The sequence below is a fragment of the Pelodiscus sinensis genome, chromosome 1, assembly GCF_052426305.1.
Source record: "Pelodiscus sinensis isolate ZL-2025 chromosome 1, ASM5242630v1, whole genome shotgun sequence".
In the NCBI taxonomy this organism is placed as follows: Eukaryota; Metazoa; Chordata; order Testudines; family Trionychidae; genus Pelodiscus; species Pelodiscus sinensis.
In genome coordinates, this window is record NC_143052.1 from 87,178,908 (window position 1) to 87,193,987 (window position 15,080).

Below are 15,080 nucleotides of genomic sequence, written 5' to 3' on the forward strand. Positions count from 1 at the left end.
GGTGTGCTCCGCGGCTTTGCTCCTGTCCCCCTGGTCTGGTGGGGGGGGGGGGGGGTCCAGCAAAGCCGCTGGACCCCCCCAGCAGACCAGGGACACCAGAGCAAAGCCGCCCAGAGCAAAGGTCCCGCTGCCAGGACACCAAAGCAAAGGTCCCGCTGCCTGGGCGGCTTTGCTCCCGGGCAAACCAGCAAAGCCGCCCAGGCGGCGGCTTTGCTCGGGTGTCCCTGGTCTGCCTGGGGGGGGTCCAGCAGCTTTGCTGGACCCCCCCCCCCCCCCCCAGCAGACCAGGGAGACCGGGAGAAGCTTTTCTCGCCCCGGAGGACATGGGTGGTGACCCGCCGCCCATGAGCTCCGGGGCGAGAAAAGCCCCGTTTGTAAGTGCGGATCCGACATAAGTCGGATCCGCGTAAGTCAGGGACTGCCTGTACTATGTAGGGGCGTTTCACAGTATGTCTCAAATAGTTTCTGTGCCAGTTCACTTATAGATTGCCTCCTCCCTTCTTTTGCCCTCCTTTGTGCATTATTCTTTTATCATTTCTCCCATTCCAATATGTTTCCCTTATTACAAACCTGTCACTTGATTTCTAAAATTCATTGTTTCATGATAATAGCATTTTACATACTATAGTAGTTGGTGTTGCTTATGTCTGCCATATTTCATTCAGAAGCAGTTCTTCTAGAGCAGGGATGGGCAATCATTTTTGATGGGGGGGGACACGCCACGATTTTGGAAAGTGGTCAAGGGACACACTCTTCCATGATAATAATGGAGGTAGTGCGGGGGTCTGGGATGGAGGCTGGAGAAGGGAGTGTGGGTGAAGGAGGCAGTTCTGACTTGGGACACTGGACTAGGGTGCAGGAGGTTGGGTTGTGAACTTGGGTGCAGGAGTGGAGGGGGGGGCAGAAGGTTGGGCAAGGGATGGGTTGGGGTGCCACAGGCAGGCTCTGGCCAACAGACATGCCAGCCAGCAGTTTCTCAGACAGGCAGGCAGGCAGAGAGCCTGCCTCCAGTTGCAGCCATGTGCTTTGTGAATAACTACAAGTAAATAATTGAGCCCAAAGGGGAGGAGGCGAGGTGTTTTGCAGCTGCCTGTTATTCAAACGGTCAGCTTCCAAAGGCCAGTTTCTGTCCAGAAAAAGGCGAATGGGATTGCACTGGGCGCAGCACTTGACGTCTTCTCCCTCCCCTCCAGGGCTCAGAATTTTTAAAGGGAACCCACCCCACAGCCGGTTTCTGAGTGGCAGGTGGGTGGGGCGAAGCAAGGGGGGAACCTGTCTGGGGCTCTCAACAGCATCTGTGGGCCAGATCCAATGGCTTGGCAAGCCAGATCCAGCTCATGGGCCGTATTTTGCCCAGGCCTGCTGTACAGGAAGCCCTTCCTAAGAATTAGTGACACTCTGCAGAGCATTTACCTTTGGAGGCAGTATCAATGTGAAGAAACGCACTGATTGATCGACTTTCATCTTCCATTCCTCCTTCACCATCAGCTACAGGTATTGAAATACAATTAATTAGAAAATTAAGGTCAAGAAAATATGTAAACAATTTGACCAAGCACAAAAGGACATGTCATGACTGCAGACTGGTCAATTTTAGGTCACTGGTTCAAATCCACACTAGGATGGTAAAAACTGAAAAAAAATCATCATCTGATCACTAGTAGCTAATGATTTCATCCAGGTTGGAGAGAAAACATCTGTAGAGTATTTTAATGGGTTAAAATAAAATGGGAATGCTAAGTATTGATATTAGTGTTTGATGGCCAATGTAAAATGAATAGGTGATCTCAATGCAGTTCCTAATAATCATACGTCCACATCACAAAAACTAGATCAGGGTTGAGGCCTGTCAAGGTAGATGGGGAGAATCTTAGTTTGGTTGTGGCCCTTTTGTGCATCTCTTCAACTATGCTATTTATTTTATTCATATGAAGCTTTCTGCTGTCACCGTTTTACATGTCTTGCAGAACAAAATAAAAGATAATGCGGTGACAGCTATGTCTTTGAGTTGCAACATTACATCAGTGAGTGGTGTCCTGGTACAGTATCACATAATAATGGAACGTCAAAGCTTGCAATAAACATGGGACTCAACTCTGCTGCAAAAGATTTCTGAAAGAATCAAACTGTCTGACTTTCAGCATAGGTGACCACCTTATCTAAAGCCAGCAAAGAAGATTCTCCCTGCTGCGATATTAAAGCAATCAAGTACTATGAGACACCACCTAAATTTAATATGGGTGGTGGCTCACAGTACTTTACCAAAAAGCCATACTGATTCCATCTACTGGCCTCTAAAATCAGATGTTTAGGCTGATACGGAAGAATGAACAGAGATGTTTCAACTAACCAACAGCCAAACAAAAAAGAGTCAAAGGGAGAAAAAGTATAATCCTGTGTTCCATACCACGCTGTCTATATTCCTCACTCTTGCAGTGCAAATACCAAACCAAATACCAGAAAGGGTTTCAAATGTTAGACAAGAACTATAACGTATATAGAAGAGGAGACTGATCTAAGTAAGGAAAGAAGACTTACCCCCTAGTTCTAGTCTTGGTTTCCCTATTCTCCCCCCTCCCCCAAAACAGACCCTATTTTACCTAGGTAAGGTTTTACAGGCATGTCATCCAGCAGCAGATGCAAGAGTCTCTGTGTGTGGGAACGCTGGCGGTTCAGTGATGTCACACGCAGTTCTATAGATGCGGTCTTCATCAACCAAGACATCTGGTTTAGTGCTGAAATCTCATGTTCTAGGTAAGCAATGTACAGAAAGAATCATACAACAGAGTAAAAATAACGCCCCATATTAGAAAAAAGGTTTATTTTGTTTAGAGGGGATTTTTTGGAGGGTGCATCTTCTTGCAGCCCTACTGCACAATACTCTGCCTTTTCTGAGCAGAGAGAGTTAATTTGGATCAATTATGGCATCTTTATTATATGCATGAATATCAAGCAGGCACTCAGATGAAATAGAATATACTCAGCCTAAGTCTACACTTACAGCCTGGGCTCATCGGTTAACCTTCACAGTTACATGCAGGCTTCCAGTAGGCATGGGAAACCAGTTTAAAAGCCAGCTCTCCATGCACATGAGCTTCTGGGGAGCCACTTGCCGCCCCACACTGCTGTCTCTATAGCACTAACAGCGCGTAGTGGCTCCTGGGGAGCCGACTACCGCCCCACGTGTAACCGCTGAAAACATTTCAGTGGGTACCCAGGTTACATAATTACACACATTTTAACATGCCTAAAAGATATATATCCTACCTGGACTCTCTATAAGTCCAAGGAGTACCTCCCACATTTGTAGTATCCCACTGCCTTTGGACTGCCAGAGCCTTTCCTTGCTGCAACAAGAAAGGCTCTGGCAGCAGTGATAGGCTTCACCACAGGGGAAAACAGATGGCAAAGACTTCAGCAGAAGGAAGGCAGCGGGAAAAGGTTCTAGCCAGGAGAATGGGGTATGCTGGAGCCTTTTCCCACAACTTTCCAGCTGCTGAAACCTTTCATTGTGGCAGGTAGCTAGACATTGTACCTCTACTCTACATGCTGGCACTAGTCAAACTTAACCAGGCCTGAATAGTCTCCAGAAATCTTCATTGAATAAATTAATCTAATTTAGGACTGTAAAAAACTGTGTACACCTCAAAAGATTTTAATCTTTGTATAGGATTATCCAAAATCATGGCTCTATATACATATTTACTAATAATAAAATACTAGTAAATGAATACACTGCATCACCTACACCAGACTTCAATATATCCAATTAATTTTTAAGATAATTCTCATTATTACAGCTGAGACATACATATTAGAAACATTAAAATGCATCTACTAATCACTCAAAAATTAATGACAGCATGAGAAATTCTCTCAATTATTCACAGCAAGGAAGTCCTCCATAACATTTCAGAATATAAACAGTCATGACATCTGTACCTGACATGATGCAACTAACAATTCTTCACTTACTTCCCTCTACACAGATCTCAAAGCCTTCCCCACCACTTTTCAAAAAAGTAAGATTCCATAACAGATTCTAATAACTTTGTAATGGAAGTGAAATTTACAAAATTCTCTAGACTTTTGTGGGATTCTCAAAGTAAACAGAGATGGTTACAAAACACATTAAAAATTTTGAGGAAAAAGTACATCTTGAAATATGTCCATGCCCCCTCTCTCCTCTACTCAGTCTGTAAATTTGATATAATGGTCTATAACAGCTTCAAAACTACAATTTGGACTTCAGGCTAGCAAATCCAAGATTACTTTCATAAGTGAACAAATCAGCAGATAGGCTAGATTATATCAGCTCAGTCAAGAATTCACCTAGCACCTTGACTCCTCCCAGTATCAAAAGGATAAACAATTTTAAATGAACATTAATTTTTAAATTAAAAAAAGTTTTACCTTTGATAGAAAACGGCAAATGCTGCATCTGAGAGAATAAGAAATCCTGGCTAGTCCTCAAATATCTCATAGTTGGACCTGATGTATCTGAGCACGCACACAACTTATAGATCACCTGATAAATGGAAGAGAAGATATGAATTTCTGATCCAAATTTTAAAAAGACATCAAAAGAAAAATATGATATGCACAAAAATATGTAACTTAACTAATACTATATCTGTGTTTTAAAACAAACATCCCATTGGTTTACTCCCAGACTGAATAAATCACTTCTGACACCAGACTGTTACATCAATGAAGAATTAGATGAACAGACAGATTATTAGCTTCTATTAACATATGCTGTGATATCATATAAGCACCATTCTGTCATCTTAGGTGGGAAGGTTTGGAGGTTTCTCAATCCTTGGATCCACCAAGGAAGGACATACACTCCATGTCTCTTTCCTTTTGCAGCATGTCTTCCTTCCTGACTTTAGAACCAATATGAATGAATTCCATTTGAAGTCATTTTTATTTTAAAAGGCATTGAGCATGGCATGTTGACTTATATTTATCTGATTTGGTTTTATGTGCAAGGCATCTGGCATCATCAATGATTTATATATGCCTAATTAATTTTATTTCCAATTATTTGTTATTGCTGCAACATAGAGGGGAGACACTGCACACTAGATTTTGAGAGTTCTTTACGAGTAAGAATTGTTATTTTTACTCTTTAGGCAAACAACCGATGACGCAAAAAAGGATAACACACACCTTCTTTAATTAACTAGTCACACACTAGTAGCAGAACGCAAAGCTAAGATTGCTTTATAAAGAATATCAATTTATTAACTTTGGCATGATTGCAGATTCCTCGTTGAAAATATGCAGCAATAATTTTTTTACATAGTGATGGGTAAAGGAATAAAAGATCTAGTATGTTAAAAAAAAGTCAAGCATAAGCATTTTTGAACAAAACAGTATCAAATCAAAACAAGCTTTGTGCTCATTGCTAATCAAGAAGTGATAAAATCTGTTTCACCTTCTGCCAACAGGAAATATTCCGCAGACAGTACCTGATAACACAGTTCTGCAAGATGGGGAGATTCTTGCACTGCTGCAGGGCCTGTTCTTGTTTCAGTACCTTTCTCCAATATATTCAAAATAGCATGAAGGCAAGTTCGTGGGCAACCCAACACACCTGAAAACAGATGATTAATTTTTTTTTTTTTGCATTGGTTGACTTTCATAAATATCACTAAGGGCACAAGTCGAATTAAGCTTCACAACTTGAGCTACGTCAGTTGAGCTGAAATCGAAGTAGCTTAATTTGGCTTTTGGCACTGTCTACACAGCAAGAAGTCGAAGGAAGAACACTCTTCTTTTGACTTCCCTCACTCCTTGTAAAATGAGGGTTACAGGAGCTGAAATAAGCAGTCCTCCAACTCACCATTATTTCGAAATAATGGTTTGCAGTGTAGAGTCACTCTTTGTTACTTTGGAATAAGGTCAGTTATTCCGAAATAACGCTGCTGAGTAGACACACCTTAACAGCCATCTAGCTATTTCTATATATAAGAGTCCGTCTGTCTATCTGTAAGTCCACCTGTTTGTCTGAAAGTCCGTTTGTTCAAGGACTCCTCCTAAACAGTAAAAGCTAGGGCCACCAAGTTTGGTATGCAGCTTCTTCTTATCCTAATTTAAAGCAGGGTCAGGATTTGGTTGTGACAGGAAAACAGGAAGTGTCAGGAATGGGACTGTTTTCCATAACACAGAAAAAAAGGGGGCAGAGAGGAGGGATGCAATGGGACTACTGAGGACAGCTGCACCAGTTAGACAGTGTCCAGCTGCGGATGGGGCTCTGCATGTCACCAACAGAGTGGGTAAAAGACACACACCACCATCTCCTCCCCCTATCTAATCCACCCCAAGGAGAGGCCAGGAACTAGGCCCCGCTGTCTCCTCTCTCCCCCAAGAAGGAGGCGGCCAGGGCCAGGAACCATGGCCTAGCCCCAGATAGGCTGCAGGCCATGGGAGGGCTGCTGGAAGCCGAGAGCCTGGCCCCAGCCTCCCCACACACTGCAGGGAGTGAAGACAGATGGATGCTGGGACTGGGCCACAGACATTCACTTCCCTCCCTGGACCAGCTGCAGGGCTGGGGGGAAGTAATGCTTCAGGTCCAAGCCAGCCTCTAGAGCCTCATCTCCTCCCCACTGACTAGTTACAGGCCTGGAGGGGGCAGCTGCAAACCAGGGCCAGTCCCCGGAACCTCAGTTGTCATCCTCCCAGAGAGGCTGCAGGGTGGTTGGGGGGTGGGAGGAAAGGAAGGCATGTGGATGATGCCATGGCCAGACTCCAGAGGCTGCCCCCCCTCCAAAACAGCTGCAGAGAATGGAGGCAGTTGGAGGCTGGGGCCAGTCCAACGACCCTCATTCCATCGCCCACCCCCAACCAGCTGCAGTTTTGGGATTTCCAACACTTCTTTTAAACTTAGAAGTAGAGGGTAACATTTTATTTCCTATATATTCTTCCAATCTCTTTTTACATGCCCAAACCACTTAAACTTGAATTCCCTTCAGCTTTTTCTATAAATGGTACCACAATACTTCCCCCAATTATTCATTCCATAAATAAATCATCCTTAAAACTTCAATAAATCTATCTTAACATTTTCACTGCATTCAAGATTTGTTCCTGTCTCTTCCTCAGTGCCCAGAAATCAGTGCCATATAAAAATAAAGGTCTAATTACTATTGCATAGATCTTACTTCTCAATTTGATAGGTATTCTCCTTTGCAAATAACTCTAAAAAGGTTTTTAGTTGCCTTCATTAACACCTATTTATCTAAAACATTCTGTGAAATAAAATATCTAATAATATATCTCACAACCATTTCAATTAAGAGCTGAGAACAAACCCTCTCCCCTACAGAGTTTCCCAGCAAACTCAAACAACATTAGAAACTTGCCAATTTTTATTTTTTTCAAGGCAAAAGAAAATCCACCAATGCAAACACACACACTTTATGGGCCTTCTTCATACATCTTATAAGGCAAAAACTTACTTTTATTCTTTCACAGATTACTCTGAAGAAAGAAAGGCCAACTCCTAAGTGATATACAGTAGACTTCCGATAATCTGGAACCTATGGGACTTAGGTGGTGCCGGATTATCAAATATGACGGACTATCAGGAGGTACTATAAGCAGGTTTTTTATATATATATATATATATATATATATATATATATATATACATACACACACACACACACACACACACACACACTGTATACATTATATACTGTATATAAAGTGTTCTTAACTCTTTTTGTTGTACATACTGTATACAGTATACTGTAATGTTTTAGTTTTCTTAAGCCTTTTTTACCCTTTTTGCTCAGTTCAGCTGCTGCCGTTGTTACCTTGTGACTCTTTTTTTGCCGAAGCTCACTCACTAGGCTCTTGCCATTTTGATGCCGGACTATCAGGAGTGCCGGACTATTGGAGTTTTACTGTAATTAGTTCAAAACAGGTAAGCATCTGTATATCTCAAGGTTCTCCTTACTGTGTAAAAGAATTTGTCTGGTGGTAGCTCACACTTTGTATTTGAATATCGATATGCTTTTTAAATTCAATTCTTAAAAGTTACAGCCATTCCCTTTGATGCCATGACCAAGGAACCAGGAATTCTCCTGCTGAGCTTTCCAATACATTGTCTCAACACTAGTACAAAAGCTCGATGAAGGCTAAATCCCTTTTTCATCCACATACCTGGATCTTGCAGATTTGTGGTGCTGACAGGTTTCTTCAGTTCAAATCCCAGAAAATACAGTGCCAGATTGGGTGGACTGCACTCAAGAGAGGTGATGAGAAGGTTCAGAATGTGGATTTTTGTTTCATGGTGGATCCGAGATTGCTTCTTTTCAAATTCCAGTTCTTATTAGAAAGTGAAAAAATGTCAGATGAAAACTGAAATGAAGATAATGTAAATACTGCATGGCCTTCCCTAGCTATCACACACAAACCAAACTAAAGAAAGCTAAAGGTGAAACTTAGAACATGCTATAAAATTTCCAGGAATTAAATTCAAATAACTATTGAATATAATCTTAGATAATTTGTCCAGAGTAATTTATAATATTTTCTCTTAATTCTGGTTCAATATTGAATAGGTTTGTTCTTACAATATCTAATTTAAAGCAAGCAAAGAATACTATTCCTACAACTATGGGTCCCTTTGGGCAACTAATGTGCCAAAACCATAACAGTCTGAGGGTTTACTTGCTCAGTTATTTGGAAACCAAACTTGCATATATCTATTTAGCTCACTTTCTACAATTTGAACCTACACAAAAGAGAATCATGTAAATAAAATGTGACCATTCACATACCATCTTCCGAATTAATTAATTCTTCTGCATCTTCATTGTCCAAACACTCCACAAATCCAGCCATCAGCTTCTGGCTTATACTCTGGGTTCAGAAATGGAAGGTTGCAATTGGGGAAAAAAAAAAAAAAAAAAAAGAGGAGTTTGATGATGATAAAATAGTGACTTAAGTATAAATTATGTCATTTCATGCACAGGTGTAAATTTCACTGTCAAAACTGACCAAGCTAGTGAACATGAATTTAAATTAATGGAGATTGCCTATCTCCTAGAACTGGAAGGGACCTTGAAAGGTCATTGATTCCAGTCCCCTGCCTTCACAGCAGGACCAAGTACCATCCCTGACAAATTTTTGCCCCAAATCCCTAAATGGCCTCCGCAAGGATTGAACTCACAACCCTGGGTTTAGCAGGCCCATGCTCAAACCACTGAGCTATCCCTCCCCCTGGGGGTCTTAATTGTTCTAATAATAGGTCAACTCTTAAACCACATTATGAATTATTTTAAACTCTTGGGTGTTAAAAATAAATTTCTTTAACCGCCCCTGGGGAACACAATGTAATCAAAGAAAAGGGTTAGCATGCGATACAAAACTGTCCTCTTATTTAAAAACATTGTTAAAAGCATTGTTTCATTAAAAATGTAATGAATAAGTCTTGATGGTGCTATGACAAAATAATCTATTCTTTGGAAAAACAAGACACTTTGTAGCTTTCCAAATATGGTATAGGTTTGGATTTTTTTTTAACAGTAAAAATACAGATTGCCCTATCAATTGTCTTTCCCCAAATTTAAACACAATGGTGGTTACCTGATCATGTGTGAAATCTCCTACTAGCTTTATCTGAATGTTGGAGTTACAAGAAATGCAACAGAGGATCTTGGCACTTTCAAAAGCCAATTCAGGATTGCTGTTACCATGATAAAGATACCTTTAAAAAATTGCAAGAATAATGTAATGAAATTGTTGGTCATTCCTGAATAGTACCCAGAGAAAAAAAGAATATTTACAAACTGAAACAATTTAAAATAAAAACTGAATAATCTAGTGCAGTGGTCTCCAACCTTTTTACACCCAAGATCACTTTTTAAATGACAGAACAAGCCAAGATCTACCACCGCGTCCTTCCTCCAAGACACCGCTCCTTCCTTGAAGCCCCGCCCCACTCTCTCCATTCTCCTCTCCATCACTTACTATCCCCAACCCTTATACTGCTGCTTTTTTTTTTTCCAATTCTTCTGTAAGAAGAGGTTTTTCCAACATTTGGCCTGTCTAGATTGAACCAAATGTCAGTAAAAACCCTTCTTTTGGAAGCCCCCTTATTTCTCGTGGAAAGAGGAATATAGGGGTTAGCAAAAGAGCATGTTTGCTCTCCCACTAAAAAAGCAGAAGAAAAAAACGCATTCCTGGATGCAGAAGAGTTTTTTTGGGATATCTCTGGAATCCTGAAAAACTCCTGCAGTCTAGCCATACTCTCGCTGGGTTGAGACAGGATGTGTAGGCTCTGGGGTGGGAATGAGGGATTTGGGTGTGGGATGCAAGCTCTGGGAGGAAATCTGGATGCAGGAAGAGGTGGAGAAGGGGACGTTGGCTTGGGGAGGGGGCTCCAGGCCGGGCAGTGTTGGGTTCAGCTGGAGGGTTGGAATACTAAGCAAGTCACAGGCTTGTGGATGTGAGGGTGCAGGAATTTGGGTTGGGGTAAGTGAGGGACTCAGGGCAAGGGGTTCCAGTGTATGATAGGCTCAGATGTAGGGTCTGGGGGAAGGGCAGATGCAGGAGTGTTATGATGCTGTGGCCAGATGGGGGCTTGGCCCCAACTGGGGGTTTATTGGCCAGGCTTCATTTTTAAATAAAATACTGTGTCAAACACAAAAAGTTTCTGCATTGTCTTTGTTTCTGAGAAGGGCAGGGAACCTATTTTGAGTCAGGGGTCACTGACCCACAGAAAAAAATCAGCTGGGGCCACACAAGTGAAACGAAAAAAATAACTCCTCCAAAACCCCTCAAGCCTCACTCATGTGGCCCCACCTGTGCTGGTGGGAGCAGGGGACATGGTACTGGGGAAGGGTGCTAGTGGGTGCTGGAGCAAGGGACATGGTGCTGGGGAGGCAAGGTTCTGTGGCAGAAGACAAGGTGCCAGTGGGGACAGGGTTCTATGGCAGGGGGCAGGGGAGAGGGGACAGGGTGCCAGGAGGGCAGGGGATAGGGTTCTGCAGCAGAGGACAGGGTGCCAGTGAGGACAGAGAGTCCCCTGCATCCGCCTCCTCCCAGGACTCTCCCGCCGCCATTCATCCCCCCCCCAGGAGGGAAGCCCTGTCGCACGCCTCCTGCAGAGCCGGCACGTGCCTCCCACAGAGCAGGGAAGCGCCGTTGTGCCCCCCCTCCAGGCCCAACTCCCCCCTCCTGCGGAGGAAGGAAGCCCTGTTGCGCGCCTCCTCTGGGGCTGGCGTGAGCCTCCCACGGCGCAGGGAAGCCCGCGCATGCACCCCCTCTGGGGCCAACTCCCCCCCTCAAACAGAGAAGGGAAGTCCCAGCACGCACCACTGGGGACACCCCCAGTAAGTTCCCAGCACGCCACAGATCTGGGGAAAGGAAGCAACCAGCGCATTTCCGGAATCCCCGGAAGTGATGCGTAGCTCAGGACTTCCGTCCACCCAGCAGGAAGCCGCCACTACTTCCATTGTCACTGGATGTAGGTAGTGAGGCTTCTTGGGGGTGGGGGGAAATGAGGGTCCTGGAACGACTCGCAATCGACGGGTTGGTGACCATGGATCTAGTGTATAAAACAAATTTTTTAAAAGTATAAAGCGAGATTTTTGTCTACAAGACACAGCAGCTAAACTCTCTGGCTGTGCCTACTTTCAAGTAGGAATAAGAAATCCTCCGGAAAAGGGCATATTTTCCGGAGAATCGCGTCTAGACTGGCGCTTTTCTCCTGCTTATCCCCAAGCTGGAAAAAAGCAGCAGCCATATAAATGCAAATGCCGTGGGGGATATTTAAATCCCCCACGGATTTGCAATTCCGAAGTGTCTAATCTGCATCCCTTTTCCGGAAAAGTGGTGCAGTGTAGACACAGCCTCTCTCACCACCAGTAATAAAGACTGACCATGAAAGAGATCACTCCCAGAATTTTTTAGAATAGTTCCTTTTACCCAATATCCACCTTAAAAAAGGCATTTGGACACACCCCGAGGAAACAGATGATTAAAAGACTCTGGTCTTAAAGACTTTGGCTGAAAACTTCATACTTACTTTTGCAATATGCAACACGTGAGATTATGTTAACAAAAGGTTGAGAGAAAAACTATTTAAAACACTTTGCTTTTACAGGGCCGTGTGTATAATGGTTCTCCTATGTAGTCAGTTTTCCAGTTGTTTGTATTGGCCTGCCTAAAGTAAAATACAATTGTAACCACAAACAATGGCAGAGGGACTCAATTCAAGTGTGATACTTAAAACTGCATTGTTCTCTGTTGAAAATCAAGTTGAGAGTGTCCCTTTAATGGGAATAATTAATAAGCAGTGTTGCAAAAGGCTAGAGTGGCAGATTGGTTTAAAGGAACTTTTACTGTCCTATTCTATGGCTATCATGAAAAACTCCAATTTGGAGAAATGAAGGTTATGCAAAGGTAAGCAATTAATTTAAAAGTTCTGGGTTTCATAGAAAGTATGTGAAACTGAGAAACCATTCCTCAGAACAGAAAACAAATATAGGTTCCACTCTTATGCAGGTGGACCCTTCAGGCTGTGCAGAATTCACTGTTCAGTGAAGCTCTGAGCATGCAAAACAGTCTGCTGTTTGGATCCAACTGATGAATCACAGCCACAGTGGCCTCTCTTCACTTTCCAACTCAGCCAAACTGCCTGTCCTCCAAAGTAATTTGTACACACCTGGCAATGTTCACGACATTGTCTGCCTTTTTAGTGCGAGGGTTGATTCCTTGCAGCAGCTGTTCCAGAGGTGAAACAATCAGGGAAAGGTGGCTGTCACGTAAGAGGTCCATAAAGAGGTTCTCCTTTTGTAAGGTCAAATTAAGAAGTGCAAGGCAATATTGCACTGCTTTCTCCAAATGCGTCTTCCCTAGAGAGCATAAGCAAAAAAGCAAACATGCTCAAGTTTCAAAGTACGCCATAATTCCTGGCAATTCTATAAAAAGAAAATATTTGAAAAGCTCATTATCAAAATACTCTGCCAGAAAAGCACCATGAACACCGATAACCTGTTTTCAATTATCTGCCCCCAAAACATAACTTTATGTATTTGTGAAACAAGAGCAATGTATAGATAAGATATATGGAAATGCCAGTGTTACATCGCTGTTAGTAAACTCTTCACTAACATCTTAAAAATAAACTAATGGCACGTACCAGGAAAGGGGGCATACGTATCAAGCTGCTTAACCCCTTCTTCCAGCAGACTAAGAGACAGTTCCAGCATTGGTGACTCATTCAACAAATGATACATCAGACTGAATCCAGGTGGTTTATGTGCTATTATTTCTTCTCCTAAAGAAAAAAATGAAGGAAATTACTAATAATGCTCTTTATCAGAGACATCCTCTTACTACATTCTATACCAGAAAACATCAGCTGCTCTAGCAAGCAACACCTCAAGGCAATATGATTAACACAGGAAAATCACTTGACGTACTCTTGAGCCAAAAGCCATTTACGCAAATAGCAGCTCATAAGAGTTATGAAAGAACAGGGGTGGTGACTGCCAAAAGACAGCCTTTGAAATCTAAAAGCAGAATTTTAGCTTTCGCCAAGTATACTTCCTAAAAATATCCAACCTTCCATTTAAATCGATGAAGGATGCCCAAGTCACAATCTTCTCAGAATCACCTACTCTAGGTTCTTCAGAACTTTTTTATATCCAGAAATAATTGTTGCATGACTTCAGATTCCTCTGAAGACTTTGTGTAAGGAAAAATAAAACAACTGAAGGGGCACTGAATATTTATCTGCTGCAATGAACTAGAACATGGAAACTATTGTTGATATGATATTCGAAATAGGGATGTAAAAGAGTAGAAAAAGAAGGAAATACTGAGGTAAGTGAGTGGGTGGTAAAGTTGATAGACAGTTTACTTGCCTCCTTGGGTCCTGGTAGCTAGTGATTTAGAGCTGTGATGTGCGGGGGCAACAGAGAAGAAAATACACAACAATAAACAAGTGCTCAAATGTCTTATATTATACCTTCTTTCTGAAGAAATGCAAAATGCCTCACAGAATTATACATATGCAAAAACATCACTTCACCCACCATCCAGAGTTGAAGGAAAGAGCTGTTTAACAGCACAGAACATTCATACTACAATATCTAAATGAAACTGCAGAACAAGTTCTGGCCAACAAAATATAATATTTTTCCTGTCAATTTTGACCAGGATGCTCCTAATCATCTGAATGTGCTGTGAAATCTTTAAATGACCACAAATTGCATGATGTCAATTTTACATCTCAACTTTAAAGATAGCACCTTCAGAAGCACATTGTACTCTTCATAGTCCTATGCTGGGGCACTAATTCATTACTGATTCAGAAAGAGTGCAGCCTTTTGAATCAGCAGCACTTTGGAATTCCTTGGATATTTCCAAGCACTGACCCAGCTTGCTTGTAAAATGTGGTAGGATCACAATATAGAGGTGCAGAAGCAGAGTAAAAGGAATAATCTTGTTTGACAGTTAATAAATGAAATTAACCTTGTAACTCCACATATTGGTCCACAAAGTCTTCAAGTTGAGGTTCATAGTCTCTCAGCAGTTTGTAAAAAACCTCCAAAACCACCTCAGCTACCTCCCACTGTGGACAACCACAAAAAATAACACAAAAACCACAAACAGGATATTATTAATACTGTAATACAAAATCTAGAAAACAAAACAACGTAACTAGAAGGAAAAGTAAACCAATTTAACCATGGATTGGGCAAGACTAAAAGAGAAACATGTCTGCTTTTAAAATTAACATTCCACAGCATTAGGAAATTCCTAAGTCAGAGAATCTGAAATATTGCCAATTTGCTTTTTTGAACTAAAACATCATCTGCAAACTTAATGATAGTGTATTTCATGTATATTCAAAACCAAATGCAAAAATATTCTGAAATGTATAAAAAAACTAATATGTGGTAAACTTGTCTGATTGTTGGCCCAACTTGGGTCACTACACTTTCAATGTAAGAGCATTTTCATCAAAACAACCATATGGGGAAACTCAAATTCAATGCTGTAAGAAGTTAAAATACTACATTAATACTATCTGGTTAAACAGTCTTGTGAAA

General features: G+C 41.9%; 1 protein-coding gene across 1 annotated transcript in view; it reads right to left on the reverse strand.

The window, feature by feature from the left end:
- Window positions 1-15,080, reverse strand: part of NUP205 (nucleoporin 205) — an 87,647-nt gene that overhangs the window by 31,282 nt on the left and 41,285 nt on the right. The window contains exons 16-25 of the mRNA XM_006125865.5: window positions 14,500-14,599; window positions 13,163-13,300; window positions 12,686-12,875; window positions 9,604-9,724; window positions 8,796-8,877; window positions 8,176-8,340; window positions 5,478-5,602; window positions 4,414-4,528; window positions 2,601-2,750; window positions 1,414-1,488 (exon numbers count right to left, since the gene is read on the reverse strand). Of these exons, the coding sequence (XP_006125927.3) occupies window positions 1,414-1,488; window positions 2,601-2,750; window positions 4,414-4,528; window positions 5,478-5,602; window positions 8,176-8,340; window positions 8,796-8,877; window positions 9,604-9,724; window positions 12,686-12,875; window positions 13,163-13,300; window positions 14,500-14,599 (1,261 nt within the window). The remainder of the gene's footprint in view (window positions 1-1,413; window positions 1,489-2,600; window positions 2,751-4,413; window positions 4,529-5,477; window positions 5,603-8,175; window positions 8,341-8,795; window positions 8,878-9,603; window positions 9,725-12,685; window positions 12,876-13,162; window positions 13,301-14,499; window positions 14,600-15,080) is intronic.